The sequence below is a fragment of the Syngnathus floridae genome, chromosome 17 (assembly GCF_059516105.1).
Source record: "Syngnathus floridae isolate MCC-2025c chromosome 17, RoL_Sflo_1.0, whole genome shotgun sequence".
In the NCBI taxonomy this organism is placed as follows: domain Eukaryota; kingdom Metazoa; phylum Chordata; class Actinopteri; order Syngnathiformes; family Syngnathidae; genus Syngnathus; species Syngnathus floridae.
The window spans coordinates 3142623-3162993 of record NC_142429.1 but is presented as its reverse complement, the minus strand read 5'-3'; the positions used below and the strand labels follow the sequence as shown (position 1 = coordinate 3162993).

Here is a 20371-nt window from a genome sequence, read left to right as displayed (position 1 = left end):
AACCAACTGCTCAAATATGCAAAGCAGGAATACAGCACGTAGGACTCGCATGTTTTCCTCCATTTCCGTTTCTGTGCGCCGTCCTGGTCATTGCTGTCCAATGGGAGCGCAGATCGTCACAAGCGTGTATGTGTTTACAAAATAAACTTCACTTGCAAAATGTACACTTTGAATAGGAATCGCACCAAACGAAAAAAATTAAGTCCGCTGTTAGAGTTGTGCTCACTCCAACTTATTTTGCAAAAACCACACGGGAGACAAGCAAGTCCTTTTAGACACCTGCAGGTGGAGAGTCCATTCATTGCTGTGCATACAGCGATGATTGAATGAAGTCTGACTCTCCCTCCCGCAGGAGCATATTTATTAAGAAAAACAGAGTGGGGGTAAGAGTGGACTGGATAGAGAAAGCCCTTGTCCTCTCGTCAAAACATATCAGGGGGTGTTTTACGACGTTGTGTAGGATGGGACAAGCTAGGTTCTTTATTACCGGTTACATTCCACTATAAGCATAAAACTAATCTAGCTAGGTTATTTATTACAGGTTGCATTCCAACATAACCATACGATAAGGATAATCTGGAAAACCCCGACAGGCTTTGAACAAAGCACTTCCAAACATGTAAACAATGGAATTTTTTAATTTCTTTGAAAAATAGCGGCAGATGATAGCCACTTTTGAAATTTCCACATGAGCGTGACATTTTAGCATTTCTCACGTTTCTCCCACACGCCGTGTTGCTAGGCCACAACACACACCTTCACCTGATTGCGGCACGCTGCATCAAAACGCTACAAGCTGCCAGCGCTTCTGTAAGAGCGCCGATGCTGCGGTTTCGACAGATCTTTGTGTGAACGTTTGTTGTTGCGTGTTCTTATTTAATCGCCTTTTAGAAAAAAAAAAGGATCTGGAGTCTTTGTTGAGCAAGGGCACCTCTCACACGAGAATCTTTAGCTCATTTCCTTGACGTACCAGTCCGGCAGGAAAGAATAAGAGGAGTCCCTGTGGACCGAGTATGTCACATCACAGCCGGGGTTCCAGCCCAACAGATAGACCACTCTAAAAAACACACCACTCATTTCAGCTCCTCATGATTTGTAACAAGATAATGTATGTATTATTACAGACAAACAAGGCAAAAATTATTTTTTTTCCTCATTAAATATGCTGTGAGCTCACCGAGGATGGTCTTGGGTCGCCACACGCTTGACAAACGACAAGAAGTCGCTGCAGAAGTTCATGCAGACGGTTGGCCTCCAACAGTTGTCCTCGGCCTGCTCCACAAGATGCAGACACATCGCTGCCATTGTTCGCTTTGCATTACATGTGATCAACTCACCTTGATGAGCCGCGAAATCTCGGAGATGCGAAAGGTCTCCACGGAGACGACGACTCCGCGATCATCCCGGAAGCCAGCCACGACGCGAGGGACTCCGGGGAGGAAGGACTGTGACCACCACTTGAGCAGCTTGAACCTGACGAGATCCAAGAGATTGGTTCATCCACGATGAGCCCCAAAACTGTGTCTGCCTATCTTGATTGCACCGAGGCACGCGTTTGACCCCACCTGTGAAAGTTGCGGCGCTGTTTGGGGGTGCGAATCTCCGCGGACGTCTTGAGCTCCACATAGCAGGCGGGAGGTGCCGGAGCTCCCGGATCTTTGTCGCGGCAGTCCACCTCACCGGAGAAGAGTAGCCTGTGATCCGAGAGACGCGTTTGCACCACCGTGCAGAAGGCCTCGTTGGTGTTGACCTCGCCGCTCGAATCGGGGTAGCCGTCCATCTTATCTTGTAAGTCAAAACAATTTCATTTGACTTGGTGATATTCATCTACTCAGCCAAAGACAGTGATCATGTTACAGATGTCTCGCAATAATTATGCTAGTGAAGCCTGCTTTCGCTGAAATGCCACATCCCTCTGCAGTTGAGTAAACAACTCAGTACCGACATATGAGGAAACATGCTCCGTTCGGGTCTGAGCATAAAAGTATACAAGGTGCCTCCCGACCTGCACACATGTACTGCTCAAACTTGTAGCCCCAGTACATCATTTCCTGGTGTCTCCTGGTGCGATTCTCTCGGTCCCGGCGAGCGGCGTCTGTTTCCACCTCACTGACATAGAGGGTGCCCTTGAACTTGGTGACGGCCAGCAACCAGCCCTCCTGTGTCTCATAGGGCGTGGTCAAAAGTTTGGTCAAATGGCCTCGCCACGTCACAAAGTCCACATCGAAACTTCTGCCGGGAGACAAAGAAAAAAAAAAGTAAGTGTGGCCACGTGCTTCTATTTTCGTCCAAATTGTATTGCAGAACTTCTGCTTTCGCATGGATACGGATTCAAAGCAGCAAAGCTAGCCGACTAAAAGGCTAAGCTACTGCTATGTGGCAATGCCATTCAATTAAAGCATGAAATCATGATGCAAAAACTCTTTTGATTTGGTACATTCTGTCTAGTTGCTATGACTGTGTTTTGTACAAGGTACAGTTCGGCGTACTGCTTGAAGAATTTCCATTAATTTTAGTAATTTAGTTTTAGGTTGCGATTGCTATTGAGAAACAAATCTAATTGCGTCTGTATTGTGACATTGTAAGTCCACAATTCCGACCTCTACTTACGATGAAGACGACGCGTCCGACCTCCGTGTCAGCTTCGGTCTGTTGGCCAGGATCCATCGGAGGATGTGGTCCAGCTTTTCCTTCACACTTTCGTCTCTCTTTATATAACGGTCCCTATACCCTTGCCGCAGGTCAAAGTATGGGCTTTTGTCAGATTCCACGTAGTACCTCATCTGCCTGCTATCGTTGAAGAACCTGCGTTCTGAGTCTAAGGAAAAGCAACCAACTTCGACTGGCTGCTTGTACAGGGGGAAGTCTCTTTCGTACAGCTCACTGCTGGTGCTCAAAATTTGAGGGCTCGGTGGCCCAGAGGAGCAGTGCTGCTGGTGGTTTGGTTTGGAAGATTTACTATGTCCTCTGTCATTTTGTTCATGATCATCTCTCCATTTCTTGCATAGTTGCTGCTGGTGCTGAAAGCTGGAATTGTGGGATCGGTGCTGGTTCATGTTTGCCTGATATGGAGACAACGTAAAATCATGCCAATCCTGCAAAAAATTAAGAGAAAGTACAAGAAATGATGCAGTGAAGAATCTCGATTGATAAGTCACGAGTAGCGGGTAAGAAAATGCAGGGTTGTCCAAAATACATTGTTCGAATAAAGAGAGACAGTCGTGATGTTACATCACAAATGTGCTACTGGAAGAAGGGTAAAAAAATCCCACAAAACACACTTAGAAACGTTGTGGAAGGCCTCTAAGGGAGGAGTTACAGCTGTCATTACAGCAAAAGATATTTTATTTTAATGTAATTTTAAACACTATGTCAGAATGGAATGACAGATGATACTTTACGCAACTTAGTGTAGTTGCATACAATAATATTGCATATGGACGCGAGTGCATGTGCACTCATCAACTGATAGTGTTGGGGAGCTTGAGGACTGTATAGGGGGTTGGCTCAAAAGGTTATGCTCTTTTCGCCCCCGAGTGTTGGTCAGAACACAGGATGGAAGACGTGGTTCAGTTTTGGTTGCTTTAATGGATAATTGGAAAAAAGGGTATAGGCACACGTTTGATGATAGAAGTGTGTGTGTGCTTGCACACAGGGCGCTGTGATGCGAAGTGCAGTGGTGTTGGAGTAGTAGTGCTCGTAGTTAGTGCATGTTGCATGCTTCTTCCTGCTTGCTACCTTCTGCTTTCAGCTACTGCCGCCGGCTAGCCCCCTGTTTCCAGGGGCGAAAAGAGGAGCCGAGTGCGTAAGTCTCCTCAGCCGGTACATAGCCTCTCCACCGTCAAGAATTCCGCATGCCTCCTCGTGGCCACACATGGTAACTGGGTGCCTCACGGCTCCAGGCCAAATTGCAGGGGATCGACCGGGGGAGCAACAGTGGGCCCCTCGGCGTGATGTACAGGCCCACCGGCGCGTGGATGTCCTGGCGCCCGCTAACCACTGTCCCAGCTATGGGTGAAATAGCACCCCCGCTGCCTTGTGGGTATCGTCTGGAACGAAAAGGCTAAGGGAGCAAACCCCGACAGAAAACCCGGCTTGGACTCCGTTAGCAGACTCATGCTTCAAAAAAGCATTGTTCTGGCAACTCCTGCAGCCAACCTGATGCCACATGTATCGGTTCACCGTTCCTTTGGATGACAACAGGAAGGCCGAGAGGGGAGTCCTGATGCCTGGGAAACTCAAGGCTTCCAAAAGGCTACCCATCAATCCTTGAAGAAAAACGCGTCGCACTCACAAATTACAAGCACACTCCAAACACCAAAACTCTACAGACCCTCCGATCTTCTAGGGGGAAACTCCAACAAGCCGCTAGACGTTGTGCCAATGACTATTGGCTACAGCTCTGCAGCAACATTCAAGCAGCTGCTGACACAGACAACATCAGACTCATGTTCGATGGCATCAAAAAGGCACTTGGACCATCACCCCGCAAAATCGTCCCGCTGAAATCAGCTTCGGGAGAAACCATCGTTGAACGCTCTAAGCAGCTGGACCGCTGGGTGGAACACTACTCAGAGCTCTATGCCAGGGACAACAGTGTCTCTGATGCAGCCCTCAGGCATGTACATAGGGCACCTACCTGTCATACAAGAGCTCGACATGGAACCAACAACTGAGGAGCTAAGCAAAGCAATAAACAGCCTGCCCAGCGGAAAAGCTCCAGGCACCGATGGGATAACAGATGAAGTCCTCAAGTGTGGGAAGCCTGCTCTTCTGCATAGACTGCACAAGCTCTTATGCCTGTGCTGGAAAGAAGGCTCTGTCCCACAGGACATGAGAAATGCTAACATCGTCACCTTGTACAAAAACAAGGGAGACAGGAGTGACTGTAACAACTACCGTGGCATCTCCCTACTCAGCATTACCGGTAAGCTCTTTGCTCGAGTTGTACTAAACAGACTCCAAGTCCTCGCAGAGAAGCTCTACCCAGAGTCACAGGCAGGGTTCAGAGCAGGAAGATCAACTCTGGATATGATCTTCACCCTGAGACAGCTGCAGGAGAAGTGCAGAGAACAACACAAACCTCTCTACATGGCCTTCGTTGACCTTACCAAGGCTTTTGACCTGGTGAGCAGGAGTGGCCTTTTCCAACTGGTGGAACGGATAGGCTGCCCGCCAAAACTCCTCAGCATCCTCCAGTCCTTCCACACTGACATGAAAGGTACTGTCCAGTACGATGGGTGCACTTCTGAGTCCTTTAACATCCGCTGTGGTGTCAAACAGGGATGCATGCTGGCACCCACTCCGTTTGGGATATTCTTCTCTCTCCTCCTGCGCCAAGTCTTCGGAACATCAACTGAGGGAGTTTACTTACACACCAGGACAGACGGCAAACTATTCAACCTATTCCGACTGAGAGCAAAAACCAAGATCAGACCACTCACCATTGGCAACACACACTAAGGAACACCTGCAGATTCTCCTAGACCGGTTCAGCCAAGCATGTCAGGACTTCAACCTGACCATCAGCCTAAACAAAACCAAGACAATGGGCCAGGGGGCCACTGTCCCACCCTCCATCACCATCAATACACTGGAAGCTGTAAGCAGCTTTATCTATCTTGGGTCTACCATCACCTGCAATTTGTCACTTGATGCCGAGGTCAGCAGCCGGATTGGGAAAGCGGCTTCTACCTTTGGATAACTGACACCCAGAGTATGGCAGAACAGCAAGCTCACCATCCATACAAAGGTGCAAGTGTACAGGGCCTGTGTCGTCAGTACACTCTTGTATGGCAGCGAAGCCTGGACTCTTTATGCTCATCAAGAGAGAAGGCTAAACTCTTTCCATCTGTGTTGCCTGAGACGCATACTGGGCATCACCTGGCGGGACAGGATCACAGACAGTGCAGTCCTGGAGAGTGCACAGCTCCCCACTATCCTCTCCTTGCTGAAGCAGCGGCATCTCCGTTGGCTGGGCCATGTCTGTCGGATGGAAGACGGTCGTATGCCAAAGGACATCTTATATGCAGAGCTAAAATCAGGCAAAAGGCAAGTAGGCCGCCCATTGCTCCGCTACAAGGAAACAAACAAGCAAACAAGACCTCAAATCCTTCAACATCAACCCAGCCACCTGGGAAGACGTCGCCCAGGATCGCCACAATTGGCAACAGGCTCTCCGAAACGGGCTGCAGACCTACGAAATCACCCTGGCCACCATACCCCCACCTTCACCGGATCCGGCCCACACCTGTAACATCTGCGGCCGTTTCTGTCTCTCACGGATAGGACTCACCAGCCACAGCAGACGCTGTGCAAAGAACACCTAACCTCCAGACACAAGAAATCTATGAACTTTCGAGCCTGTGATGCCGATGATGATGATGATAGAAGGATGGTAGTAAGGTCGTAAGGATGGGAGAGCAAGTGTGTGTAGTGTACATGGTTGCGTGTTTGAGTGTGTGAATATGGTTCTTGTGCGAGTGATTCTTGTTTGTATGATTCTTGTGTGATTCTTGTGAGTGTGTGTGATTCTTGTGGGTGTGTGAAGTGGTGGTTCTGCAACAGACAGACATACAGCACGTATGTCACAAGCTCGACTTCTGACGTCACACAACACTAGTAGAAGGCACACATTACATAACTGACTGGACGTAACTGCTCCACTATATTAAAATAACCATGAATGAAATACGCTAGACAACACACCAAACATAAGTCATCAAGACAAACAAATACATTTGCTGGCGACCGTTAGTCGCCGTATCGCTGCGTAACGGCTGTAGTCATGCGTGTACGCTGCTCGTACAACGCGAGGCAAACTTAAAGGAGCGCGCCGGAGCTGTCAATCAAACGGCGCGCACACGAAACAAACTGCGATCGGACAAACGGCACAACAGTGGACAGTAGTAACAATTAAATGTATGTACTCACTTTGAGTCAGAAACGCAGAATATCACGGCAACACGCTCAGTCGATATCAGCAACTTCTAACTCCCGTCTGTAACTTACCGCTGCGCAACAAGCTGCAACAATTGCAATGCAACAAAATACAACAATGGCAATGAGGTAAATCACGCGAGACTTAATGCGCAGTGACGTAACTTTCCGACACGACGACGTTCAACCCAAAATATATATTGGTTTCCAGCATCAACATAGGAACCTTTCTAACAGATAGACTAAAACAAATGAATTCCATCCGTACATAATCAACGTTTATAGCACTTAAGTCACTTACCTCAGAAGAATACCCCAGCCGGTAACACGGTTTAAGAAAACAAAAGTAGTCACATTTTTCTGATTTATTACCAGTTGGAGTCTTAAGGTAAACGTAGGGCAATGGTTCTTAACCGAACCGAGGTACCGAACTCCACCAGTTTCATATGCGCATTCACCGAACCCCTCTTTAGTGAAAAAAAATAATATTTTTTTCATATTCAAGACATCACTGTTTATTACTGGTGCACGAAATGAGTCATGCATGAACATCACCTTGTTTAAAGAACATAACACAATGCATGAACTCAGAACAAATTACATACCTGCAAATCAGTGTGATTCTGCTGTTGCCTTTGCGAGACCAGTTCAGATATGCATCGTCACGAATTTACACAATAAATCAGGGGTGTTTGGACCTCCGCAGTGGAGGCTCTGCCGAACCCCTGAGACCGACTCACCAAACTTCTAGGGTTCGATCGAACCCAGGTTAAGAAAAAAGAAAAGGGACGTAATGGCAGCTAGCTAGCGGTTCGTGGTTCGATTTACTTCCAAACAGTGACCTGTGCTGTAAAAATGTGTCACTGCCGTTTGTTTCGGAACCTAGATCGCATTATTAAGGCAAAACCTGCAAGTTAGATTCGTAAAAATCAGCCCAAAATAAACACAACACCCCATCTGGGTCACACAGGTAGCATGTTTGAGCATAGAGGGCAGTATTGCCATTGAATTTGTATTTCAGTAGAAGAAGAAAAATCCACGGCAATATTTTCGGCATGTAATGTCAAGCTAGCTCTATCGAAATGATGTATAAATGTCTACTATTGCCTCCCAGGTAAGTGCTTAAAGAAACGACGTGTTATTGCAAATCACATCCCACTATTTTCTTATCACTTTCCATGTTCTTAGTCGGAATACAATGTAACTTGTAAAGTATCCGAATAAAAAATGAACGTCTTTCTTTGTAACAGCTGAAACGAAATTGAAGTTGTATAACATATTTTCTACTTTCTCAGGTATGAACAGGAAACGAGCTCTAGTTTCCGATTTTTTCAAGGTGAAGAAAAGCCGAACCGCCACCGAGAAGTTTGGTCTCGAGTGTGATGAACAAGGTGGGTGCCACTGCTAGGGTGACCAGATTTGGGTTTCTAAAAAGGAGGGCACTTTTTTTTTTGTGGAGGGGGAATTAATCGGAGTACCGGTGTATATTATGACACAAATGACATGTATTATGACACAAATGACATGGTGTCTGTATAGCAATGGCATTTATTGGCCCGAATAACACAAAACAACATATGTACATTAACCAAAACATATTTATACTAACAAAAACATATGTACATTGACATTTTTGAGTTTTATAGTTTTACACTAAATAAAAAAAAAAAGATAAAAGAAATACAGCCATTGGTGCAGCATTTGGAAAATAAATTGTTACTTAACAAGCCAGATGTGCCGTCCATTGACCTGTAGCTTTCATGGTGCTTAACTAAAGTCCCCCCCCCCCCCCCCTAGCTACCTTCTGCTGCAGAGACGGCTACACTCTCAGACTTCGTCACAAAAAAATCTGTGACATTGGATGATGAACTCTCGCCCCTCACTACTTTTGTGTGCCTGGCTGAATTTATGTGTGCCTGCAGGTCGTTGGCACCTTTATTTGCCACAGACATGCAAGTGCCTGCCTTGCATGTCAAACACTCAGCTTCATAAGGATCACGACCCTGGTGAAAGCAGGGGAATTTTTTATTCAACTCCTCCGTGAACGTGCATCTTCGTTTCAGCATTGCTTGTAAACACTCAGTGTCGACTGGCTAGGCCGCCCTACTTCCTTCGCATGCACGCACACACACACACACACACACACACACACACACACACACACACACACACACACACACACACACACACACACACACACACACACACACACACACACACACACACACACACACACACACACACACACACACACACACACACACACAATGCAAAGTGACTAGATTTGAGGAGAAGCGCGTGACTTATTTGCAAACGATACAGAGAAACCTGGAATTGAGTGAAATGGAATGGAGTGGCAATTCTATTAAAAATGTACTGTACATGTATTATGTTTAAGGCAGTTGAACAAAATCCCGGTGGAGTTCGAAATTCCCCCCGGACATTTATTTAGGTCTCAAAAGTAGGACATGTCCGGGAAAAAGAAGACATCTGGTCACCCTACTACAGCTCCAATTGTTTTACAGGGATGAGAATTTTCCGCAGATCCGCGGATTTCCGTGTTTTTTCCTGTCGAATGTATTTTCGTGAATCGTGTAAATCCGTTGAAAAAAATATTTTTTTATATAGGGGGGGGACGGCCGGCTAGCTGGCCGGGCAACGTTAGCCTCGGCGACTCTCGCGGGCATTCTCCTGCCTGCCGCGACAACGTGTGTAACCCCCCGCTACTTTTCCGTGCTTTTTCACATTTGCCATTCTCATCCCTGGTTTTAAGTGGCGATAGTTATAGTTGGGTCAAAAATGCTCTCCAACCCAAGGTCCGACTGATGTCCGAGCTAGCCTGGAGTACCTCATGACGCTGTCCCCCAGAAAGCTTTTCAATGACACTTTGCCTCAAATTGTACTCAAGCACCAACTATACAGCATTCACCATGACAAGACTCAGGTGGACAAAGAAGTGGTGAGATTACTTTTTTTTTTTCTCAATTTCAAAGCGATTTCTTCTTGTTGTAATAGCGTATCTGTGACATGCTTTTGTCCAAATATGTCAAGAGACATAAATTACACTACACACCCTTTTTGTCTTTTTTTGTTCTTGTACTTGACTGATGGACTACCCTGCATCTGGAGCCAGAGAGCAGCCAGTGACGTTCTTTGTTCACTTTTCGCTGAAAACACTGTTTTATGCGTGTTTTACGAAGGCTCCCCTTATGGACTAGCGGGAACCTTTTAAGCAATGAACTTCACTGTTTGCATAATTTATCGAACGCCTTTTAATCAGGAAGGGCTAACTTCGGTCTGTGAAAGCATTTGCCTCTCGCACCCGTTACCTCGATGGACTGAGTGTAAAAAGCACATACAAAACGCCTACAGAATAAACTGCGCGAGGATGGGGAGCTGCTCATGTTCCAGCTTGGCTTTGACGCCGAGGCGTTCGGCCTGGTCTTCACGTCCGACTACAAGGCCAAAGTGTCCGCCGCAGAGGAGGGCAGAGAGACTCGAAGGACCGTGGACAAGTTCTTGGAGAGAGTGTGTTCTCCTTGCAGGCATTTGAGCTTCAACAAAGACCAAATGATCAGGGAGTTCGTCTTCACAGATGCTGAAATCACGTATGTGAAGAAAAAAAAAAAGTGAAATATTTTGAATATTTGATGGTGAAACTTAAGGCCTTTGCTTGTTAGTGTAATTGTTCATGTGGCCTTATTTTGTGGAGTGAGTTGAATTTGCATTAAATCTCCTGTTCACAGTTGCCTTTGTGATGGTAACCAGAGTACAGTGTAGTAATAGAGCAGGAAAAAAATCAACAATTTTTGGGTTGGCCTCCAGGCAACTGGTGAAGGCCGGGGTCTTGACTGTGAGAGACGCTGGCAGCTGGTGGCTTTCCATTCCCAACTCTGGCAGATTCACCAAACACTTCATCCAAGGTAGTTGTTGAGATATACTCGGACGGATTTATCTTGGTCACATTGATAACTTAAAGTGTGACATGGTGCTGAAAAGTTTTTCAGTAAACGGCCACTGTCGCCTCCTGCTAGGTCGCAAAGGTGTGCTGGGCATGGTGAAGAAGTCCAGGTACGGAGAAGCCTTGCAGGCCGAGCTTGAGGGGAGGCGGACCACCTCGCAAGTTAAATTCCACATCAAGTACCACATTCACGATCTTGTTGGCGCCGAGCTGGTGGACAGGCAAGTGGCCGTCTCGTGTTCTGTTATCCAGAATTGTCGACATCGGTGTACAGTGGAACAGTTCAGAGTTTAAGAAAAATATTTGGGGGGGAGAACGCGTCTCAAGTCAAATAGAACTTGAATTCTTCTGTCTGATAATTATTCAAAGGAAATTACAATCCAAATTTATATTTGCAACTGAATTCTGAAAAGAAACACTTTTTTTTCTCTCTCTCCAGCATACGGACAACTTCGGGAACTTTGTTACGGTTTGTTGACAAAGTGAAATAAGCTGCTCATCTTGTAACGTGTCCGCAAAACCTTCGAAAGGGTCCATCTATTATATACTTTGTTCTTGTCAGGCTTTGGATTTAAGTAATAAATGTCACCTGCATTATTTGTTTGAATTGCGTTGGGCATATCAGTTTGCTCGCTGCCAGGCCTTAAGTCAGTCGACTCTGATGTGACTTAATGAAGGGAGACAAGAAAGTATGTATCACCGAGTCAAAAGTGTATTTTTAATGATGGATGACAACCCTGTTCAATTCTATTGGACTTTATTGGCTTTTTCAAAGACACAAGAAAGTGACAACCGCTTTATATCCATAAAAACGAAAGCAGTCACAAAGACGTTGGCTTGACTTAAAGCAGTTTGATATCTGAACACAAAAAACAACAGATTAGCGATGGTTCCTTTAACCCCTTGTACTTGGAAAGAGGCAAAAAAATATATAGTGATACTAATGTTAACATTTTTCAGTATACATCGCACTTGCATGCCATTGGCGTTGACACTGACAGGTGTGGTAGAGAGGTTAACGTCGGGTTAGTTGTTAGAGGCGGCAAACGAAAAAGCATATTCCTAGTGTTAGTCCAAAAATACAGTGAGTGGAGTGTAAGATACACAAAAAAAATCACATGTAGCAACAAAGAGTAGTACACTCTACTATGCCAAAACTGACAGTAGCTTTGTTTGCTAACAGACACAGATGCTCATTGTCTAAGTGACTTCACTTTGCCAGTAGTGATGCGATTGAAAAAAATTAAAAGGTTGCTGATAAATGCCCAAGGAGCATCAATGGTGCTCTTGATTCCCCGCCACCAAAAGTTAAAAAAAAAACTACATTGTGACAGTTAGCAACATAGCTTAGTTGCTAGGGGGGGGGGGATGCTTTGCCTGGATGGTTTTAGGAGCGTTTGCAGGTTAATAGCACTGTCGGTGTAAAAAAGTAATTGCTGGTGAGGGCGCAAACAGCAGCGCGGATGCATTTCCGGAAGCGTGAGGCTGCGTTTTGCAACCCGAGTCCCGCTGACAAGAACCCGGACTGTAAACAAAATGAGAGCAGCGAATGGATCAAACGCAAGGCCTCGAAAAGTTTGACATTTCCATTCTCATCTCAGCGGTACACAACGTAACGATCCTCGCAATGTCTGAACGGGAGAAAGTAGTCGCTCGAACCGCCGCGGCTACGTTTACAGGAAGCAATAAGTACGGCGCTATCTGGTGGCTGTGTATACTGGTGTTGTTTCCGCTGGCGTTGTTTCCGCCGTCGCGCCTCCCGCCACCGCCAGGATCGGCCTTAGAGAAGGCTGCACTTCTTGCCCTTCTTCTTGACGGGCGGCGGGCACAGGACGGCGCGGATGGCCTCATCAAACACAGTTTTAAGGCCACGCTGGGTCAGGGCCGAGCACTCCAGGTACTTGACGGAACCTGAGTGGGTGGGCGAGACATCCGGTGCAACACAACAATGCTAAATAAGTGCGGACGGCCGTGGCATCTGCTTCCTCCGGAGCTGATGACAATTTGTATTTTATTTGGGAGGGACTTACCAATCTCTTTGGCCATGGCAAGGCCTTGGGGATAGGTGATTGGAGTCAGTTTCTTCTCCTTCAGCTTCTCAATGGTGTCTTTGTCATCTCTCAAATCCAACTTGGTGCCCACCAAGATGATGGGGGTGTTGGGACAGTGATGTCTCACCTCAGGGTACCACTGCCGGCCAAAGTTAGCAGAGTTAACCAAAACCAACCAAAGCAGTATGACTGAAAAAACATTTTAATTAACTCGTGTTTAAGAAACGAAAACAAACAATATTCTGGTAAAACACAGCCTCTGTGTGTGTTTCGTGTTCCTGATGGGCTTCAAAACAGATTCAGGCGGCATCACGTTGACTCACCTTGGCGCGAACGTTTTCAAAGGAGGCCGGACTAACGAGCGAAAAGCAGATGAGGAACACATCCTGGCGGGCGGGGAGAAACGCTAACGTCAGAGTGCAAAATGCTAATGCGGTTGTGTGTGCTCGCCGTTCCGGTCAGTACCGTTTGGGGGTAGGAGAGCGGGCGCAGCCTGTCATAGTCCTCCTGTCCCGCCGTATCCCAAAGGCCCAGGTTCACCGGCTTGCCGTCCACCATCACGTTGGCAGAGTAGTTGTCAAAGCTGAGAGAATTCACAGATGCAAGTGTACAGACTCAAATCTGATTATTATTATTATTATTTTTTTTTTTACAATTGAATTGGAAATCAGAAAACTTCTCCACTTGATGCATTAAGTCAGGAACTTTCCAATTCATGAAAAATACATGAAAAATTCTAGACCCCTCAGGAAGCTTGAGAAATGAGGGGAGGGGCGTGTATCACCACAGGGCGCCTTATCTCTGACCGCCATGGTCACGAGGAGGAAGACGAAGGCCACTCACACAGTGGGGATGTACTCTCCGGGGAAGGCATTGGTGGTGTAGCTGATGAGCAGACAAGTCTTACCCACGGCCCTGCAGGAAGGACAGAGAAAAGCAACCAATGTTCAACTGTTTGGAACACTTACTGCATTTGGACTGTATGCAATACTGCCAAATGTCAGTCTGCTCGGATTGTAAATGCACTGGAGTTGAAAAATGTGTCTTTAAAAAAAAAAAAAAAAAAAAAAAAAAAAAAGCATTGCGATGATAGCAATGAGGAAACGCACGTGGATATCCTTAGAACAGGAAATGAAATAGTGACGGGAAAGTCACATTTGCATTTTTTTGGACTTTATTCAACTGTATTGCACAATACATAAACTGTCAAACTTGTTCAAGCAGATGTAAATACTTTACAGTGGTACTTACAAATTCAATTAGTTCCATGACAACGCTCATAGCAAATCAGTTGTGCCCATAAAACTGAATTGAAATGTTCAGATTACAGTCCAGCAAAAAAAAAAAAAAAAAAAAAAAAATGCCATAATGACTCAAACAGAAAGTAGCTTTACTTCTCTTTCCCCTATTAACCTTTACAGTTCATAAAATAACTACTTCAACTTGTAGCACCTTCCAGAGAAATACAAATGTTTCTATACAGATACTGTAATATGGGTCATCTTCAAAGATGTTGTGTTCTGTTCTGGCTTGATGTTACTGCACAGACGTTAACTTCCCATTCCACTCGCTTGACAGTGAAATGACATGACATATTTGTTAATGTTTTCCAATGATTACAGATCAAGCCAGAAAGAGACATTTTATTTCTGATGGTGCCAGATAAGTAACGTCAGGCATCATCAAATGTTTAACTTTGTTTCAGGTTTACTGTACAGTTAACTTCTTCTAATGAACACCAAAACGTGTTGACACATTTCTCTACCCATTTTCTGTTTGTCAAACATCCTTTTTAAGCTTGCCAAGTGGATAATTTCCCTCCCCATTTGTTTGGCAGTTAATAACCTATACGATTAATGCAATATTTTGTAGAAGTGATGCTAGCAGTTTAGACAAGCGACAGTCTAGTTCTATTCCCTGTGGGGAAAATGACAAAGGGAAGCAAGTAAGCACGAAATGAAAGCCTTAGGTCAACATGGCAAATGTCCAACGTCGTGCGCGTATGCTGCAGATGTTGGCGGCAGTGTGTCAAAATCAAGGTGAAAAGGAGCACCGCCAGTAGATCCATGCATGACTCTGCTGCTGTGGCATTCGCCGCCACCACCACACCCAGAACAAGTTAGAAACGCGCACGCGCGCCTTCCCACGCGTTCCGAGATATCACACGCACGAGCTCATTTGGAGCCCAAAGCGAAAGGAATGCAAACATACGGTGGCCGCCAAGGCTTGCAAAAGTAAAATAAAACGAGACCATTCTCGGACTACAAATTGAGTCCCAACTTTTGAAGCAGACCCAACATCAGTACCGACATTCATTTAAGCACAAAAATCGAAAATATCAACATGCTAACTTTTACGATTGAACAATTTACAGCCAAGTTGAGGGAGCACGAAAGAGGCGTTAAATGTTAAACACGCAAGTTGACGCAGTCGCTCGGCTATTCTTGTGCAACGTCTAGAAAATTGTATTATTATGATTACCAATTAAAGTGCGGAGGCCGACTGCCTCGCCCTCGATTGACTCACCCGTCCCCGACAACGACACACTTGATGGCCTGCATTGCGCCGCGCTCGATGGAGGAATGCTAAAAGGTTAGCTCCAGGAGCTAGCCGACGTTAGCTCGCAGGTCTTCCCTTTGTCCGCTATGGCTTCGCCGCTCAAATGGCCCGCAAGCTTCGCACCAGGCGGTCCGTTGAAGTCGCGCAAGTGCTCCGAAGATACGGAAAGAGGCTGTCGTGGAACTTATGGCAACTTATGGAAGAGATTTACACAACTCTTTGATGCGGGTGGTTCCCTTGCTTACATTCCCATGCTGTCGAACGGTAAGCTAACGAAGCAAAGCAGCGGCCACCACCCCTAAGAAGAAGGGAGAGGGGGAAGAAAAACAGCTACCGCCCCCAGATGGTGCATCCGGGCTACGGGAGCGTTACTCCCACGATTTATCTTAAAATAGGCATATTCTACTTCAATTAATTATATTATTTCCATAAATGTAATGAATTAATTTAAAGGTAAACTACTATTTTGAACAAAAGCAAAATTTTAGGTTTGCGGTGCGTTAAGCTACATAAGGAAAATGCTACGCGGAAGACTTAATGTGTTACACTTATTGTCGTTCGAGCGGAATTTTGTCTTACAGGCTGGTTCTCTAATTCCGGGAAGTGACGGCCAATATGCATTTTTTTTTCAAAATCAGTATCAGGTTACATCACCTTGAATGAATCACCAATACTGTACAAAACTGCAATATAATGACAAGCAACTGTGCCACGGACATCGTAGAGGACCAGCGCTCTGGCCCGTGAGGGAACCTAATTGGTTAAAGACAAAATTAAATTGCTTACACTGTTTAAGCTATACCGACAAGAACTATTGTTTAAGGAGGCCCTAGGTGGATTAGGTAGACAAAACAACATATAGAAGCTGAAATACCATTGACATTTTCTTTTTATCAACATTGACTGGAAGCGGTGAAGCCAAGAGAAGCGTTACGTTCGTTTATTTTTTTATGTTTTGCCTGACAGTCTAAAGTCGGGGTAGAATGACATACGAATGTGTCACAGCATTTTCATTCCTCCCAAATGTCAACAACATCATAAGCAGGAATACGGAGAAAGGCTCAGCCATATGGGTGGAGCACTGCTGCATACACAAGTATAACCGAGCCGGTGTCAACCTCGTCGGTGTCATTTGGCGGCATAAGACATGAACCGTCGCCGCTCAGCTGCCGCCTCTCTCCGCGCTGTAACCGCCGAGTGAGCCTCCGGGGTTGACTCGTTGGCTTCTATGACGGGGCTGTCTCACTTGGTGCTCCGCTTCTCGGGCACCGCGGGGCGCACCTACGGAGTGTTTTCCAAAGGCCTGACCAGAACTTTATTGATATTCTTCGATCTGGCCTGGCGACTGCGAATCCGATTCCCTTACATCTACCTTGTCGCCTCGATGATGTTTAATGTCAGACTTCAGGTACGTCAAGTGAAAAACGCAGATGCAGAAAGCACAAATAAGTGTCCTGCCAACAAATTAAATGGGTGAATACAACCGAATTTAGATTCCTTGATTTAGTAGATTTAGATTTAGTAAAATGTATTTCTCCATTTGTATCAAGCTCTGCTTAAAAATGCCTATAATATTTGAATATAAAATCATTTTATGTTGTTGTTTTATTGCCGGTTTGAATGGAATAATGGCATTTCCTTTCTATATGGAACAAGGATTTTCTACGTGGTTGAAGTTGCAAATGTGGAAGTGAAGACATCGTTACGTTTCTGTCCTGAAGGTTTAATTTACTTGCCCTCGCTCTTCCATGGTCAGGTCCACATTGAGATCCACTGACGTCGGCGTCCATGACCATGGTCGGACCGAACGCCGAGCCTCCTAATGAGGACGAGGATGCACTCTCCGCCGGCCACGGTGACGAAGGCAGCTAGCAACGTTACCTTGTGCCCTCCCGCGGCGAGTCCAGTGCCTTTTTGGGGAGGACGGTCACAGTGGCGTGCACGCAGACTATTCGTGAGTGGAGACGATGGGTCCCGTATCAATTTCAGGAGCCGCTTCCGATTTTTTTATCCCCATTTTGCTCTCTGGATGGCAAACTATGATCATCCACTATCAGTAAAATTTGGGGGAAAAAAGGAACTAAAGGGGTTAGTTAGCCAAGGTTAACCAAGCTGCCACTTGTGTGAGTGGGATGCCAATTTCCCGTCTGCCGTGACGGCCACAAAAATCAAATTCTGAACCTGTACGTGGACACGGAGCGCACAAGCATGAGTTTTTGTGCATACGCTTGAATTGAGGTTGCGTTGAAGTCAACTGGTTACCTCACCTCAGCTCCCCGAGTGGAAGCTTTGCAGACTTAAATGCAAATGTGTATGTGCTCATCCAACCATTATGTTCACTTGTTAGTTCTGGGGAAAAAAAGAAGGTGGCCTTTACAAAGGAAAAGAGAAAATGCTTTTCTCTTCTGTCTCTATTGCTGTGAGTATGTGTGAGGATGAAAATGAATGAATTTATGACAGCAATAAATTAACTGAGATAAACCATAACTTTCTTTCCACCAAATCAACAAAATAATTTCTTCAACATTTCCTTGAAAATTCTAAAACGTGGTCAGGTAAGATTTGATCCGTTGTGTGGCTTGTAAGCACGATAAAAAAAAAACTTCTGTTATTTCTCCTTTTTCAAAAATAAGAACAGAAAAGCAAAATGCATAGTAGATAAAACGTTTTTATTTTTTAGAGGGGAAATGAAACAGCGAAATGAAAGCACCAGATGTTCACGACTGTGGATGAGGGCGAAGTCTGAGCAGCTTTGCTGTTAAAACAATCTTGTCCACACGGGGGCGGTAGTAATTTATGTTTGACGGGATTGCTCACCTTACTGAACTCAAAAGCATAAATTGCCTTTTTTACATTTCATATTTAATCTTAAAGTTAAGACGAACCAAAACAAAACTGTAATGTGCTAGCAAAAATTGTGTGAATTCATCTTATTCAATCATTTGTTAATTAATTGGTCTTCTTTTGGGGAAACATACATTTTATTTATTTGATGAAAACTTAGTTACACAAGACAATTGCATGACAAATCCTGACTCTTGAATCTTGATGTGGCTCAATGTTTTTTTAAAAAAATCCAATGTGGCCCTTGAGTGCAAAGCTGTGCACACCCCTGTTTGAGAGCACAGTCGTCCCAACTGTAAGTTTGGGTAAGAAACAAACTTGCGCCATCCTCAGCTGGCACAAAATGTTCCCAGCAAACTTTCCATCCAGTCGCTCATTATGCCAGGTTGCGGTGTAAAAAGCATCCCATGTTGCCAAGGCAACCACATTTCGCTTAGTGACAGACAAGTCCCCCACCCCCACTTGCTGGAGAAAAGAGGATTTATTTTTCAGGGGTTTGCCAGAGGAAAATATTTCAATATAGTCATTACAGAGAGGAGGCTGGCACGCATACGTACACCGGTGGAGATCTATAGATGAAGGATAAATCAGATTATATTAACGCCCCGCCCCTTGCATTGCTAACTGCCACTTGTAAAATGTAAAATGGGCAAGTGAAATAAAGAACATGAAAGCACGTTTTGTTGTTGGCATCTATGCCAGCTCGCAGATAAGAGACGCCACAAGATGTGCTGCGTGCAATCAAAACAAATCCACACAGTCTGCTCCAAGGTGTTTGAGTTTCAAAACTGTTTTTTGCCCAAAGGAGATGATGTCATAGATGGCTCCATGTCAGATGCGATGAGAGGAGCCTCTTTGATCGGCGGCGACTGAGGCCGGCCTCGTTCACGCCTACAACAGTGCAGACCACCCTTATTCACCCAAACAGAGCCCCGTGTGTCTGGGAAATCATAGCTCCTAAACAATGCAAGGCATCGGCATCATTTATTGATCCGCGATTGGTCGTTCGCTTGGACCGAGCAACCGCAATGTTGTTTTCAGTTGACGGCAAGTGGCAAAGGTGTCAAATTCTTTTGAGTTGTATTTACACCTTTGAAGTTTGGCTGTTAAAAGTTTGAGATCAAGACCATTTCACGTTCTATTCTTTCCTGAAGGGGGAAAAACCCCTTTGCTGTTAATGTCGTGCCGATCCCAATCACGCGGAACAACACAATGACCACGTTGACGTTGGCTGCCAAGTCATATGCCGAATGTTTGGAAGAATACAACGGCGGAGCATTGAGCCAAAGTGGGAAATCCTGCCACTTCCCCCTTCCAAACATGCCATCGGCCAAGGTCGCCCTGCCAAGGATGTGCAAAAGACGCTCACATCCTCTCGCTGAGGAACCTCATTGCTTGAGGGAGGAAACCGCACAGAGCGGGTGCTCCATATTTTAGAGGCACGCGAGACAGAGTGAAATAAAGTATCAACACACCATGTTTGGACACCCTGACGTTGGAAAGTAATAACAGATTAAAGGATGCCGGGATTTCTCCTGACTGGTCTGCAGTGGGGCGTGCTGGAATGCCCCTCTCGGCATCGCCGTAACGACAGGAGCATATGAAGTGGCTCAATCAGGTCACGTGAAGTGGGTCAGGAAACGTGCAGACATATCCCACCGCGACGCTTGGCCTTATCTGCCAGACGTGTGCCTCCTCAGGGGGGAGGAAGGGCTGCAGGGTAGGACCCCCCCCCCCAAAATCCTCACAACAAACCATAAACACTTTATGATATCAATTGTTGGCTTTGTTTTGCGGTGGCGCTGAATATTTTGTTAACGGCGAGCCTCGTGAGGAGAAGCGGGGATGCATGGATGGATGGATGGATGGAGGGAGGGAGACTGGTGGTTAGCTCGGTTCAGGGTTAGAATCTGGCCTTCCCGTGTGGACAACTTCCTGGCCTGAAACAAATGAAGAAGCAAGAACTAAGCCTCATTTGAGAAAGAGAAACTGCAGTGCAACACCTGATACCTCGTCC

General features: G+C 45.7%; 4 protein-coding genes across 4 annotated transcripts; 2 read left to right on the top strand and 2 right to left on the bottom strand.

The window, feature by feature from the left end:
• Positions 1–266: 266 nt before the first annotated feature.
• LOC148383206 (decapping and exoribonuclease protein-like) lies at positions 267–7494 on the bottom strand. The gene is made up of 7 exons (XM_088358065.1): positions 6934–7494; positions 2611–3095; positions 2006–2232; positions 1566–1785; positions 1338–1473; positions 1178–1272; positions 267–1057 (listed from the first exon to the last, which is right to left on the bottom strand). The coding sequence occupies exons 2-7, from the start codon at positions 3054–3056 to the stop codon at positions 949–951; spliced, it is 1233 nt and encodes a 410-aa protein (XP_088214191.1). The 5' UTR covers positions 3057–3095; positions 6934–7494; the 3' UTR covers positions 267–948.
• A 402-nt stretch (positions 7495–7896) lies between these two features.
• Positions 7897–11507, top strand: LOC148383205 (winged helix repair factor 1). The gene is made up of 7 exons (XM_088358080.1): positions 7897–8053; positions 8235–8330; positions 9756–9898; positions 10312–10547; positions 10765–10862; positions 10974–11121; positions 11340–11507. Exons 2-7 carry the CDS (start codon positions 8237–8239, stop codon positions 11389–11391), a joined length of 771 nt encoding a protein of 256 aa, XP_088214206.1. The 5' UTR covers positions 7897–8053; positions 8235–8236; the 3' UTR covers positions 11392–11507.
• A 133-nt stretch (positions 11508–11640) lies between these two features.
• Positions 11641–15979, bottom strand: LOC148383204 (ras-related C3 botulinum toxin substrate 1). The gene is made up of 6 exons (XM_088358081.1): positions 15478–15979; positions 13795–13866; positions 13417–13534; positions 13275–13337; positions 12931–13090; positions 11641–12811 (listed from the first exon to the last, which is right to left on the bottom strand). The coding sequence occupies exons 1-6, from the start codon at positions 15510–15512 to the stop codon at positions 12681–12683; spliced, it is 579 nt and encodes a 192-aa protein (XP_088214207.1). The 5' UTR covers positions 15513–15979; the 3' UTR covers positions 11641–12680.
• A 540-nt stretch (positions 15980–16519) lies between these two features.
• Positions 16520–17997, top strand: smim10l3 (small integral membrane protein 10 like 3). Its single transcript, XM_088358083.1, has 2 exons — positions 16520–16918; positions 17267–17997. Exons 1-2 carry the CDS (start codon positions 16739–16741, stop codon positions 17285–17287), a joined length of 201 nt encoding a protein of 66 aa, XP_088214209.1. The 5' UTR covers positions 16520–16738; the 3' UTR covers positions 17288–17997.
• Positions 17998–20371: the final 2374 nt, after the last annotated feature.